The sequence below is a fragment of the Equus caballus genome, chromosome 25 (assembly GCF_041296265.1).
Source record: "Equus caballus isolate H_3958 breed thoroughbred chromosome 25, TB-T2T, whole genome shotgun sequence".
Classification (NCBI taxonomy): Eukaryota; Metazoa; Chordata; class Mammalia; order Perissodactyla; family Equidae; genus Equus; species Equus caballus.
The window spans coordinates 42,980,480-42,996,176 of NC_091708.1; the positions used below are offsets into that span (position 1 = coordinate 42,980,480).

Sequence of the window (15,697 nt, forward strand, 5' to 3'; positions counted from 1 at the left end):
CCAGTTGACTCTAGAAAAACTATAAAAGGACTCCAAATGACAAGTCATTAACCTAATAAATGCACCTCTGGTAAATGTACAGCAAATACATGGCTGGTAAAGCACAATTTAGAAGGAAATCGAAAGATAAGCTTATATCTGACAGATTTCTCTTCAATGTCTCATTATTTACTTACTGACTGAAGTGCGGCGAAATTTATGAACATAACCACAATGATATTCATGAGGGTCTTGCATGCAATTTCTCTCTATAGCTTTCTTCTCTCCATTTAGTCTTTCAGGAACCAAAAACACCAAATCATTTTCCTTTGGATGAAGTTGTTTAGCTAGTTCACATTCTTCAAGATAAACTATGAAACAATAAGAAATCAGCATTTATTCTAACAGAATTATTTTAAATAAGATTAACTTAAAGGATATGAAACCCTTGTACTAAGTTAAAGCAAGTCCACAGCACTAGTGGACTCTGTATATACTTCAAAATGGTAGTTGAAGCCAGTCAACATTTTCAAATACTGATTATACAGTACTATAAATTTTTTCTTAAAAATTGCTACAAAGCCAAAATAGATAAAATCAGAATATTCAAAAAAAGTAGCTGATAAGTTTCTTTTCCTTAAGTTTATTTTAGTTTTCAACCAAGAAATTTCCTCTTTTGTTCCTCACTTTCAAAATCCCAGGAGAAAATCCAGAAATAGATCCAAGTACATATAAGAATTTTGAGCTTGTTGGCAGCATTTCAAACAAAGTGGAAAGGAAGCTGTAAACTAAATGAGGCTGGGAAAGCAGAGCAAGCACTAGAATACAGAAGTTCAGTACCAACTGCCCAATCCAGCAACACACTGCCCTGAAGCACAAAGCACTGGGATTACGTGGACAGAACCACTTACTCAAAAAAAGAGCTTTAAAATGTAACATATACAAAATATCTATTTGAAGGCATCAGAGAACAAACACACAACAGTGAAGAATTACTGTGCTGAGATCCAGAAGAATGTGGAAACCCACAAGAGTCAGGCTAGTATTTCCCCTTAGAAACATCTGAACTGTTCAGGGAGTGGCAGCCAAGAGGTCGAGCAGTACCTGGGACGGCGTTGTAGGACTAAGAAGATAAAAACTGGAGTCCAGGGCCTGCATGGGGCGGGGACCCTGGGAGCCCTCATGCTTCAGGTTGGGACCATGAGGGACTAAACTCAAGGATGAAGCAGAAGTAAACTAGCCTTTACACGAGCTGCAGCCCAGCCCAGCTTCAAGCCATCTGGATACTTCAGAAAAGCTCAATCCCTTAAATCAGATTAACATTACCCCACATTGCCGGTGCCCCCAGAAGCCTGGCAGAAGCAAAGGAAAATCCTCTCTGGAAAAAGAGAGTATCATCCTAGGCCTCAAACTATTTTTATAAATAACTTCCCAAAGACAATGACCAACATACATCAGCGACAAACAAAGCACAAGGAGAGAAGGAATACATGAACTGGTAGAATCAATAAACAAAAAACTATGGCACAAGGGGCTACAGATTACGTCTTATACAATTTAAAATATATGACAACAATAGTATACAAAGTGGGATGGAGATACATGGGACTCAAGCCTTCTAAAGATTTTGCCTTATCTATGGAGACATTTAAAATACCTATTAAAACTACAGACTTTGATAAACCAAGGATGCACGTCGTAAGTTTTAACCTAATTACTAAAACAGAAAAGGGTTAAATTGAGATATGATTTACAAACTAAAAGAGAAGAAAAAATGGAAAAAGTTTAAAAACGGAAAAAATTTTTTAAAAGTATTCAACCAAAACAAAAGAAGGTAATCAATTTAATATATAACTTGGTTCATTTGTTTCTATTGTTTCCTTTTATGGTTTGCTTTTTTAAATTCACCTTTGTTGACTCAATGGTTCAAAAGTCTCACCCAGGTAAGAAATACACTCTAGCTCTATTGGTTTTTCCTTTATATTTAAGTATATACACATTCAGAATTGTCATATATTCTGCTGACCTGAACTTACCTTTATGAAATATTCCCTTATCTCAAATAATCCTTTTTTTGCCTTAAATTCTATTTACTCTAATATTAACAGAGCTAAAGAAGTTTTCTTTCAGTTGGGTTTGGAGTATTTTTCTCCAATCTTCTTCTTTCAACCTTTTTGTATTCTTATGTTTACATGTATCACTTGTTAACAATATGTGCCATACTGTTCTTGAAATACCATTTTCTACTAAAAGATACTGAGGCTACTTAGAAAATTGCAAGTTTAGATATGGGATGAAAAAATACAGATGATATCAACCATATCAGATAGCAAGAAAGCTCTCAAAGACTAGTAGGATCCTGTCTAAGGGGCTCAGGAGCCAACTTGAAGGAGTCAATCACAATGGACTGAAACACAAGTATATTTAAATCCATGCATTTATAAAAACAAACAAAAAAACTTATTTGTCAACATCAGTGCTTGCAGTGATTTAACTCATTATTTTGAAAACTGGACAAGTGTCAAGGATTTATTCCACCTTTCTTCAAAAAGTATACCACTGAGTAACCAAATAACAGAGAAATTTCTCTTCACAGAGCCATTCTAGTTAATAAATGAAAAAATGATCAAGTGAAAATATCACCATTTTATCTTCTAATAGATTAATCTAGACATTAAGCATCAACAACTATAAATATGACAAAAAGAGAAATTAGAGATCATGCACCTCCCAATAAAGGAACATACCACCACCTAGGAAATAGTTTTGTCAAAAATAATAAATCTGGCCCAGCCCGGTGGTGCGGCGGTTAAGTGCGCATGTTCCACTGCGGCAGCCTGGGCGCTGGTTTGGATCCTGGGCGCGGACATGGCACCGCTTGGCAAGCCATGGTGTGGTAGGTGTCCCACATATAATGCAGAGGAAGATGGGCACGGATGTTAGCTCAGGGCCAATCTTCCTCAGTAAAAAGAGGAGGATTGGCAGCAGTTAGCTCAGGGCTAATCTTCCTCAAAAAAAAAAAAAAGAAAGAAAAAATCAAACACAAATCTGATCAAGCCTCTAGATCTAACTATCAATTTACAGGAAATAAAGAGAACAGAAAAACATACTAAACAACAGGGGGATGTAATAAACAAAATACAGACAGTGAGTAATTCCACTGGATCAAGAACTCAATTTTCTCAACAAATAAATTACAAAGGGAAAATAAAAAAGCATGAATGAGAGAATTATAGTTAAAAACACATATCAATCAATGTCAGTGAGTGGACCTAACTTGGATCTTAATTCAAAAAGGCTGAAAAAAATTGTTATTTACGAGGAAAATGGAAATTTGAACACTGACTAGCTGTCTGATATTAAGGAATTATCGTTAATGTTTTAGCAATAGAATATTTTATTATGAATTTTTTCTGGTCTGTATCTTGTAGAGATATTCACTGAAATAATTACAAATGACAGAAAAAATAATCTAAAGCTGATCTGCAAAACCTCTCCACAGGAAACCATAAAACATTGCTGAAAGTAAACCTAAATAACTGAAGATATATACCTCACTCATGAATAAGAAAATCAGTATTAAAAAGACGTCAATTCTTAATAAACTCCCACATTTTTTTCTCTAAAATTTATAAGGGAATACAAAGAGACAAGAATAGCCAAGGCACTCTTGAGGTAAAACAAGGGGGGATGACTTGATCACTGGATACTGACAGATATTATAAAGCTAGACTAAGCAATTAGGCAACGTGATATGGGCACAAGGCAGGCAAGGGACCTAACACAGAAGAACTGAGTCCCGAGAAAGAGCGATGCATTAAAGGGGGACTAAATTTAGGACAAATATGGCACTGCAGAGCATGGAGAAAGGATGGTCTTTTCAAGAAACAGCACCAGGATAATTACATCTCCATTTGGAAAAAAAATGAAACATGACCTCTACATCTCACTCATGCACAAAAATCAATTCCAGGTTGATGAAACGATGAACCTTCTAGAAAAGAGGTTGGCAAACTTTTTCTGTAAAGAACCAAATTTTTTCTTTTCAGGTCACATATGGTTTCTATTGCATATTCATGTTTTTTTCAAGGCCCTTTAAAAATGTAAAAACCTTACTCCAGTGCTGTACAAAAACAGGATATGGAGTAGACCTGCAAACTGTAGTTTGCCGACACCTGTTACAGATGTTAAGATAACATATTTATGACCTACAGCAGGGAAACGTTTCTTACATGGGGCACAGAGCACTAACCATAAAAAAAAAAAAAAAATAGATGTGTTTGTTATGTTAAACATAAGAAATATTTTGGGCCAGCCCCTTGGCATAGTGGTTGAGGTTGGTGTGCTCCACTTTGGTGGCCTGGGTTCACGGGTTCAGATCCTGGGCGCAGACACATACCACTTGTCAGCCATGCTGTGGCAGCATCCCACAAACAAAATAGCAGAAGACTGTCACAGATGTTAGCTCAGGGAAGATCGTCCTCAAGCAAAAAGAGGAAGATTGGCAATGGATGTTAGCTCAGGGCAAATCTTCCTCACCAACAACAAAATAAGAAATTCTTAATAAGAATAAGAATTTTTAAGACATCACTAAGAGTGTCAAAACGCAAGCCAAAGTGGGAGAGGTACAAAGAACTACAAAACAACAATAAAAAGACAACTAACAGCAAATGAACGAGAGACTTGGATAGGCACTTTCCAAGAGGTTACTGAAGCATCTACTAAATACACGACCAATAAACACACACTATAATAGCTAAAATTAACATGACAATCAATACAAATGCGTTGGTGAAGGTGGGGAACAATGTGATTTCTCATACACTGCTGGAGGGGTATAATTCTGCATAATAGGCTTGGCATTATCTACTCAAATTGAACTTACACATCCTCTGAGACTCCACAAATCACTTCTGGATCAAGACTTAACAAAAATGCCCTCACAAAAGCACTAAAATACAGGAAGGGTCCATAGCAGCATTATTCACAGAACGCTGTGTGTGAAACACTCACGTACAGCAGTCCTGAGGTGCTACCCTGAGAAAGGCCTGTTTCCAAGGTCAGCCCTTAGCATCTGCGGACTTAAATTTCAGGACAGTTCTCACCATCTGCTGATGAGAGTGGCTCATTGTGCCTAAAATGTTTGTAAAAGGAACATGGTTTTTGCCAAACATTGCTTTCCTTCTGGAAGTCAAGAATTTAGGCTAGGGAGATGGTGTTTTGGGTACAATGAAATATCACCACAGCAATGAAAAAAATAACAAAGGTAGTACACACAAAATTGATGAATTGTACACACATGTTAATGAAAGAAGCCGGACACAAAAGTAAACGCTAGGTGATTCTATCGTGATTAAGATAAATGCCAAATAAATTAGTGATTTAAATATTAAAAAGAAACATAAAAGAACTACCAGAAAATATGAAAGTACTTATCTGATTTCTAAGACCAAAGTCAGAATCGTAAAGAAATAAATATGGCATTTGAATATGTAAAGATAAAAATTGTCTATGTCTCAAAAACTGCGTGTGAAATTGAATGGCAAATAATAAAACTGAAAAAACATTACAACAATGTGTACAAATTAGGAAGAAAACAACCTCCCTAATAGAAAAATAGAGAAAGGGCATGAACAGACAATTATCCCCACATCCCCCATGAATACAAATGACCAGTAAAGATTTGGGGACAAAAAACTACCTCAAATGAGATACATTTTTCATATAGAAAATCTGAACAAAAGTTTAACTAGCAAATGAGGGAGATGTACATCCTTACGTTAGAAGTGAAAATGGTATTCTTTTTGGTAGGCAGAGGCGATATGAATCAAAAGTCTTAAAATGTGTGTACACTTTGACCTAGCAAAGGGATTTATTCAGTGTTTATAATAGTGAAAAATTATAAACAATGTACACATCTAATTAGAAATGATTGGTTAAATGAAACCATGGACTACACTTATAATGGAATAACTACAAATATTAAATACACTGTTATTGTTCACTAACTCTGAAAAGACATTTATAATATATTAAATGAAAAGAGGTCAAACGTACGCTTCATGAAGGCAGGAATTCTGTTTTCTTCACAACTACATACCCAGCATCTAGAATCATATACTGTCAGGTAGTATAAAAGTCATTAAATATTTGCTGAATAAATGAATGAAGAAAGTCACAATATAGAGTGAATCAGCATCATGGCAGCGTGAGTTGTTCCCTTTGTCTCTCTCCTCTAAGTTATAACTAAATGGACATTCATTAACCAACAGAGGATTCCCTATACAGCACATCAGGATGCCTGAGAGATCCAGGCAGCCACATATCTGAAGGTGGATGGACTGACTCCCCAGAAAGTGGTGAAACTGAGTGAGTGGACCCCTCCCGCTCCCTGAAAGCAGTGATCCAGGTCGCAGCTCCTTACACAGCAGGCAGTACGACTGTAAGAGGAGGCAGGGGAAGCCCAGCCTACACATGAATGCTTTTGGGACGATGGCACAGCCCACAAGAGCACCCACCATACTGGAGCCACCCAGCCTACGGGAATGCACCTCGCCAAATGGCAGAGGCATAACTCCCACAAGGGAGCCCCACCCATCAAGCACAGTGGCTCAGGTGAGCCACCTGTTAGTACAGAGCCAACCAATGAGCAAACAAAGCGCCCCTCCCCTCCCGCCTAGTGTAGCAGCTCAGCTGGTTCCCTGCTACGCACAGTGGTCCCACACACACGAGAGAAACCCATCGGTGGAGCACAGAGGTCTCACCTGTATGTGCACGTGTGACCTGCCAAGCACCTGTGGCTAGTGTGCAAACGCAGAGCAGCCTACCACCACAACTTCCAGGAAACAGGGTAGGATAAGAAAACACAGCTCCTGCCCCAGTGCCCAGTGGTGGCAGGTGGTATCTGCAATCTGATACTACCACAAATACACCTGCAAAGGATCAATTCATCAAATGCCAAGAAGAACTACAGTAACACTTCAGAGCAGAAGGAAAACGACAACTCTCCCGAAACCAATCCTGAAGTCACAGAAATTTACAATCTACATTACAGAAAAAACAAGACAATTGCCATAAAGAAACTCAACTAATTACAAGAAAACTCAGAAAGTTCAATGAGCTCATGAATAAAATTAATGAGCAGAAGGAATACTTCACCACAGAAACTGAAGCTCTAAAAAAAAACCAAACAGAAATTCTGCATATGAAGAACACAATTAATGAGATTTAAAAAATCTAGAAACCATAAAAAATAGAGCTGACATTATGGAGGACAGAATTAGGGATTTAGAGAATAGAAATACAGAAATGCTTCAGGTGGAGGAGGAGAGAGAACTAAGATATTTAAAGAATAACGAAATTCTTCAATAAATATCCGACTCAAACAAGAAAAGCAATGTAAGCATTCTAGGTATTTCAGAGGGAGAAGTAAGGGAGAAAAGAGCAGAGAGCTTGTTCAAAGAAATAATAACTGAGAACTTCCCAAACCTGGGGAAGAATGTGGACTTACAAGTACACAAAGCCAACAGAACTTCTTATTACATGAATGTAGAAAGACCTTCTTCAAGGCATATAATATTAAAATGGACACGGGGCCAGCCTGGTGGCACAGTGTTTAAGTGCACACATTCTGCTTTGGTGGCCCGGGGTTTGCTGGTTCAGATCCCAGGTGCGGATATGGCACCGCGTGGCAAGCCATGCTGTGGTAGGCATCCCACATATAAAGTAGAGGAAGATGGGGACGGATGTTAGCTCAGGGCCAGGCTTCCTCAGCAAAAAAGAGGAGGATTGGCGGCAGTTGTTAGCTCAGGGCTAATCTTCCTCAAAAGAATAAATAAATAAATAAAAGGGGCAAAAGTCAATGACAAAGAAATAACATTAAGGGCAGCAAGGCAGAAGAAAATAACCTAAAAGGAACCCATATCAGCCTTTCAGCAGATTTCTCAGCAGAAATCTTACAAGCTAGGAGAGAATGGGATGATAAATTGAAAATACTGAAAGACAAAAACCTCCAGCCAAGAGTACTGGCCTTCAGATACGATGGAGAATAAAAGCTTTCCCAGATAAACAAAAGCTGAGAGAGTTCACCACCACTAGGCCTGCCTTACAAGAAACGTTAAAAGGAGTCCTTCCATCTGAAACTAAAAAGCAAAGGTTTACAAAACCTTCAGCAAGGAGATAAATAGAATCAGAAAATTAAAACTCTCTACAAAAACAGATTAGTAAATATTTAATTAAAAATATATGATAAAGTGAAGGAAAGCATCAAAAATAACTATAAACACTTGAATTTAGTCACAAACTTACAACACAAAAAAGAACAATTTGTGACAACTCAGAAAGTAAGAGAAGAGGGGTGGAACCTGCTTAGCCTAATGGAGATAAGAGGCTATCAAAAATAGACTATCTCCTCTGTGAGATCTTTTATACAAATCTCATGGTAACCACTAAAAAAAAAATCAGAGCAGAGCCACAAATCATAAATAAAGAGAAAACCATCATGGAAAAGCACCAAACTGAAATGGCAGTCAGAAATACAAGGAAAAACAAACGGAAATATAGAACAACCGGAAAACTAGATAAAATGGCATTATTAAGCCCTCATATATCAATAATCACTCTAAATGTAAATGAATTATCCAATCAAAAGACACAGAATGACTGGATGGATTAAAAAACAAGACCCAACAATATGGTGCCTCCAGGAAACACATCTCAGCTCTAAAGACAAACACAGGCTCAGAGCGAAGGATGGAAGATGATACACCACACAAATGGAAAGCAAAAGAAAGCTGGTGTTGCCATACTTCTACCAGACAAAGCAGACTTCAAGATAAAAAAGACAATGAGAGACAAAGAGGGGCAGTATATAATGATAAAACAGACATTTCACCAAGAGGACATAACACTTAGGAATACATATGCATCTAACATGGGAGAACCAAAGTATATGAAGCAACTATTAATGGACCTAAAGGGAGAAACTGACAGCAACACAATAATGGTAGGGGACCTCAACACCCCACTTACATCAATGGAGGGATCATCCAAACAGAAAGTCAAAGAAATAGTGGCCTTAAATGAACTACTACACCAAATGGACTTAATATAATAGAACATTCCATCTGAAAACAGAATAGACCTTCTTCTCAAGTGCACATGGAACATTCTCAAATATAGACCATATTTTGGGAAACAAGACAAACCTAAATAAATTTAAGACGACTGAAACCACATCAAGCATCTTTGCTGACCATAATTCTATGAAACTCTAGAAATCAACTACAAGAAAAAGGCTGGGAAAGTCACAAATACGTGGAGACTAAAGAATATTCTACTGAACAACCACTGGATCAATGAAGAAACCAAAGGAGACATGAAACAATACCCACAGACAAATGAAAATGAAAACACAACATACCAACTCTTATAGGATGCACAAAAGTGTTAGTAAGAGGGAAATTTATAGCAGTACAGGCCTACCTCAACAAATAAGAAAAATTTCAAATACATAATCTTAAACTACACCTAACAGAACTAGAAAGAAGAAACAAAGCCGAAAGTCAGCAGGAGGGAAATAACGAAAATTAGAGCAGAAATAAATGAACAGACTAAAAAAAAAACCCAAAAAAGATCAAAGAAACTAAGAGCTGATTCTTTGATAAACAAAATTGACAAACCCTTAGCCAGACTAAAAAGAGAGGGAGCTCAAATAAATAAAATTAAAAATGAAAGAGGAGAAATTACAATGGATACCACAGAATACAAAGGATTATAAGAGAATACTATGAAAAACTAAATGTCAACAAATTGGAGGGGCCAGCCCAGTGGTGCAGCGGTTAAGTTCCACTTTGGTGGCCCGGAGTTCACCGGTTCAGATCCTGGGTGCGGACATGACACCACTTGGCAAGCCATGCTGTGGTAGGCATCCCACGTATAAAGTAGAGGAAGATGGGCACAGATGTTAGCTCAGGGCCAGTGTTCCTCAGCAAAAAGAGGAGGATTGGCAGCAGATATTAGCTCAGGGCTAATCTTCCTCAAAAAAAAAAAAACAAAAAAAAAACCAAAAAAAACAACCAAATTGGATAACCTAGAAGAAATGGACAAATTCTTAGACTCATACAACTTCCCAAAACTGAATCAAGAAGAAATAGAGAATCTGAATAGACAAATCACAAGTAAAGAGATTGAAAGAGCAATCAAAAATCTCCCTGGGCCGGCCCGGTGGCGTAGTGGTTAAGTTCGCACATTCCGCTTCTCAGCGGCCAAGGGTTCACCGGTTTGGATCCCAGGTGTGGATATGGCACCGCTGGGCACGCCATGCTGTGGTAGGCGCCCCACATATAAAGTAGAGGAAGATGGGCACCATGTTAGCTCAGGGTCAGGCTTCCTCAGCAAAAAAAGAGGACGACTGGCAGTAGTTAGCTCAGGGCTAATCTTCCTCAAAAAAAAAACCTCCCAAAAAACAAAAGCTTGGACCAAACAGCTTCTCTGGAGAACTCTACCACACATTCAAAGAAGATTTAATATCTATCTCTCTCAAACTATTCCAAAAACTTGACGAAGACAGAATGCTTCCAACTCGATGAGCCAGCAGTACCCTGATACTAAAGCCAGACAAGAACAAAACAAAGAAGGAAAATTACTGATCAATACCACTGATGAACATAGATACAAAAATCCTCAACAAAATATTGGCAAACCAAATACAGAAATATATTAGAAGGATCATAAGCCATGATCAAGTGAGATTTACCAGGGACACAGGGACATCTGTAAATCAATCTTCAACATCTGCAAATCAATCAATGTGATACAACACATTAACAAAATGAGTAATAAAAATCACATGGTCATCTCAACAGATGTAGAGAGAAAGCATATGACAAGACTCAACATCCATTTATGATAAAAACTCTCAATAAAATGGATATAAAAGGAAAGTACCTCAACATAATAAAGGCCATATGTGACAAACCCACAGCCAACATCATACTTAATGGTGAAAACCTGAAAGCCATCCCTCTGAGAACAGGAACAAGATAAGGCTTCCTACCCTCACCACACCTATTCAAGATAGTACTAGAGGTTTTGGCCAGAGCAATTAGGCAAGAAAAAGAAATAAAAAGTGTCCAAATTGGAAAGGAAGAAGTAAAACTCTCACTGTTTGTGGACAACATGATTCTGTATAAAGAAAACCCTAAAGAATCCACCAGACAACTACTAGAAATAATCAACAACTACAGCAAAGTTGCAAGGTACAAGATTAACTTAACAAAAATCAGTTGTATTTCTATACACTAATTAACAAACTAGCAGAAAGAGAACTCAAGAATACAATCCCATTTACAACCACAACAAAAAGAATCAAATATCTAGGAGTAAACTTAATAAAGGAGGTGAAAGCCCTATGCACTGAAAACTATAAGACAGTATTGAAATAAATTGAAGACATAAAGAAATGGAAAGATATTCCATGCTCATAGACTGGAAGAATATACATAGTTTAAATGTCCACATTACCTAAAGCAATCTACAGACTCAATGCAATTCCAATCAGAATCCCAATGACATTCTTCATAGAAATAGAAAAAAGAATTCTAAAATTTATATGGAACAACAAAGGATCCTGAATAGCCAAAGCAATCCTGAGAAAAAAGAACAAAGCTGGAGGCATCACAATCCCTCACTTAAAAACACACTACAAAGCTATAGTGAACAAAACAGCATGGTACTGACACAAAAACAGACACACACATCAACAGAACAGAAATGAAAGCCCATAAATAAAACCACACATCTATGGACAGCTAATCTTCAACAAAGGAGCCAAGAACATACAATAGAGAAAGGAAAGTCTCTTCAATAAATGGTGTTGGGAAAACTGGACAGCCACGTGCAAAAGAATGAAAGTAGACCATTATCTTATACCATATACAAAAATTAACTCAAAATGGATTAAAGACTTGAATCTAAGACCTGAAATCATAAAACTCCTAGAAGAAAATATAGATAGTACACTCTCTAACATTGGCCTTAGTAGCATCTTTCTGAATATGTCTACCCAGGCAAGAGAAACAAAATAAAAAATAAACAAATGGGACTAGAGCAGACTAAAACGCTTCTGCAAGGCAAAGGAAACCATGAACAAAATGAAGACAACCCACCAACCGGGAGAAAATATTTGCAAATCATATACCTGACAAGGTTAATTTCCAAAATATATAAAGAACTCATACAACTCAACAACAAAAAGATAAACAACCTGATCAAAAAACAGGCAGAGGATATGAACAGACATTTTTCCAAAGAAGATATACAGATGGTCAACAGGCTCATGAAAAGATGTTCAATATCACTAATTACTGGGAAACGCAAATTAAAACTACAATGAGATATCACCTTACACCTGTCAGAATGGCTATAACTACCAAGACAAAAAATAAAAAATGTTGGAGAGGATGTGGAGAAAAGGGAACCTTCTTCATACACTGCTGGTCGGAATGCAAACTGGTACAGCCACTATGGAAGAGAGTATGGAGATTTTAAAAATAGGGGCCAGCCATGTGCTGTAGTGATTAAAGTTCCACGCATTCCACTTGGGGGCCCCAGGTTACAGGTTTGGATCCTGAGTGCAGATCTAGACCCCTTGTCAGCCACGCTGTGGAGATGACCCACATACAAAATAGAGAAAGACTGGCACAGATGTTAGCTCAGGGCTAATCTTCCTCAAGCAAAAAAAAACTTTAAAATGGGAATACCATACATACCAGGTAGCTATCCCACTACTGGGTCTTTATCCAAAGAAGTTGAAATCAACAATTCAAGGAGATCTATGAACTCCTTTGTTCACTGCAACATTATTCACAGTAGCAAAGACATGAAAGCAACCCCAGTGCCCATCAACTGATGATTAGATAAAGATGTGGTATATATATACAATGGAATACTACTCAGCCACAAAAAAAGGCAAAATCGTCCCATTTGCAACAACATGGATGGACCTTGAGGATATTATGTTAAGCAAAATAAGTCAGACAGAGAAAGACAAACAGCATATGATTTCACTCATGTGAAAGATAAACACACACGTGGACAAAGAGAGCAGATTAGTGGTTACCAGAGGGGAAGGGGATGGGGAGGTGGGTAAAAGGGGTGAAGAGTCACATATGTACGGTGACGGATAAAAACTGGACTACTGGTGCTGAGCATGATCAAGTCTACATAGAAACTGATATATAATAATGTACACCTGAAATTACACGACGTTATAAACCAACATGAACTCAAAAAAACTCACAAGTCACAAAATAGGTAAAACGATGCTACCACACACACACACACACACACACACACACAAAATTCACAGGTGAGTTAAGTCTGGCAATAAGATATAAACTAGTATGTTCACAGAATTACCTCTGAATGATGGGAATTGTGGGTGATGTTTATTTTATTGCTGGTTCATATCTGAGTGTTCTATAATGAACATATAGGACCTTTCCCCAAAAATACACACACATGCTTTTTTTCCTAAGTAAATCTATGGAGTTAGATTAGAGAGTGGGGGCAAAAAGAAGGTGTATACTTTTTATTTTAAACAGTTCTGAATGTCTGGTTTATTTATAACTAATACATAAACGATGTGCGTTTCAGATCAATTATGAAATGAGAACACAGATGGCAGGAAAATTTACTCAATCTATAAACACTATTACTGCAACCCCCAGACCCTACCACTACAGGTCAAGGCCCTGTCACTCACCCTCTCCCCCATGCCCAACTTGTATGGACACTTGTATGGACATTTTGGCATATGGTAGTCCACTAACAGAATGGCTAAAATCATGAATTTTATATTCATAACTGTCCCAGTAATCATCCTCATTAATTAAGACTTTAAACATATTCTTTGTTAAGAGTTACAAATTGAGGTTAGGAAACCTACGTCCCAGACAATTCAAACAATGATGATGTTTCCTCAAATAGAAATATCCAATTATCATATGATATATTCCAAGTTATACAAGAAAGAACTTACCCACAAACTCCCAGTATTTTTTATAATCAGCAGGAAATTTTCGTAAATGTAACTGACAGAATTTCTCTTTATTTGGAGAGCTGATCCATTCCTGTGCCACCTATATAACGCAAAAAAAGCAAATTAAGAAAGCAAAAACATTCTGGAAAGCCAAGGCTAAACAACAAAATTTTCCAAAGTAAGCAACAGTAAAATCCAGAACCTAGAATCCCAGGGTGACAGAAACATTAACAATTAATTTGGGACTTCCAGTTTCCAGTTCAGCATGTAAGGAACTCAGCAATTCCCACTCTATCCTAACAACAAATAAAAAGCTGATCAGACTGAAAAACCAACAATTCTTCTTAGATTCAAAGAGGGAAGTGAGGGCACAAGGCAAACTCCTGCCCCCAAAATTGGAGAGATAGACAAGTAGATACAGGTAATCTTAACTTACTAGAGTAGAAACCTCTGTACCAGGAAAGGAAAACCCGAACTGTAACTGACAAATTGCTGGAGGCTCGCCATGGATAATTATGAATGTCAAAAACTCTAGGGGAACCTAGTTGTAAGTGGGACCCCACACTTTGGTGCGTTTTACCTCTAGGAGTTCTACCAGGTCCTCACAGTGTATACTAGAGGAAAATCCCTTCACGTAACCCGAAGGGGGAAGGGAAAACAAACCATTTTGAAAGACACCAGAGCATTCTGATCTTCTTAACAAGGCTTGCTCTATAGAGAAACTATTTTACCAGAGCCTAATCTACTTGGGGGAAGAGAAATAACCAACTCCAGCCCATTCTAGCCATCCTGTTGCATCTAAGGAGGTGGGAAGTAACTGAGAAGCATGTGGAAAGCTCTCAGTCCACAGGCAAAAGCTCACAAAAAGACTGAGACCTTATTACAGGACAGCAGAACACTTCCCACTCCCCCACAATTTACCACCACATTACTAAAGGCCTGTTTAACTGCTGTTCCTTCTACCCAGTACATCATAGCTACCTGTCAACAAAAAATTACAAGGCATATTCAAAGGCAAAAAACACAGTTTAATGTGACTTAAACATTACAACCAGAGTCAGATATGACAAGAAGGTGGAATTACCAGAGAAGGAATTTTTAAAAACTATAATTAATATGCTAAGAGTTTAATGCAAAAATTAGATCATGCAAGAACAGATGGATGACAGAAGCAGAGAGATGTAAATTCTAAGAGAGAATCAAAAAGAAATGCTAAGAGATCAAAAACACTGTAATGGAAATGAAGAATGCCTTTGATGGGCTCATTAGTAGACAGGACATTGCTGAGGAAAGAATCTCTGAACTTGGGGATATAGCAAGAGAAACTACCAAAGCTGAAAAGCAAAAAGAAAAAAAAATTGGGGGGAAAAAAAAAAGAATATCCAAGAACTGTAGGACATCTGCAAAAGGTGCAACATACATGTAATGGGAATATCAGAAGAAGAAAAGAGAGAGAAGGGAACAGAAGAAATACTTGAAGGAATAATGACTGAGAGTCCCCCCAAATTTATGTCAGACACCAAATCACAGATGCAGGAAGCTCAGAGAGCACCAAGCAGAACAAATGCCACAAAATACACCTAGGTATATCCTATTCAAACTTCAGGAATATGAAAAATCAAGGATAAAGAAAAAATCTTGAAAGAAACCAGTGGAAAAAAACACCTTACCTATAAA

At 37.6% G+C, this 15,697-nt stretch overlaps 1 protein-coding gene across 24 annotated transcripts in view; it reads right to left on the bottom strand.

The window, feature by feature from the left end:
- The window catches only part of SETX (senataxin), a 79,201-nt gene that overhangs the window by 32,391 nt on the left and 31,113 nt on the right, over window positions 1-15,697 (bottom strand). For all 24 annotated transcript variants that reach the window (XM_070251930.1, XM_070251935.1, XM_070251938.1 and 21 more), the window contains 2 exons: window positions 14,021-14,120; window positions 177-350 (listed from right to left, as the gene is read on the bottom strand). In XM_070251930.1, the coding sequence (XP_070108031.1) occupies window positions 177-350; window positions 14,021-14,120 (274 nt within the window). The remainder of the gene's footprint in view (window positions 1-176; window positions 351-14,020; window positions 14,121-15,697) is intronic.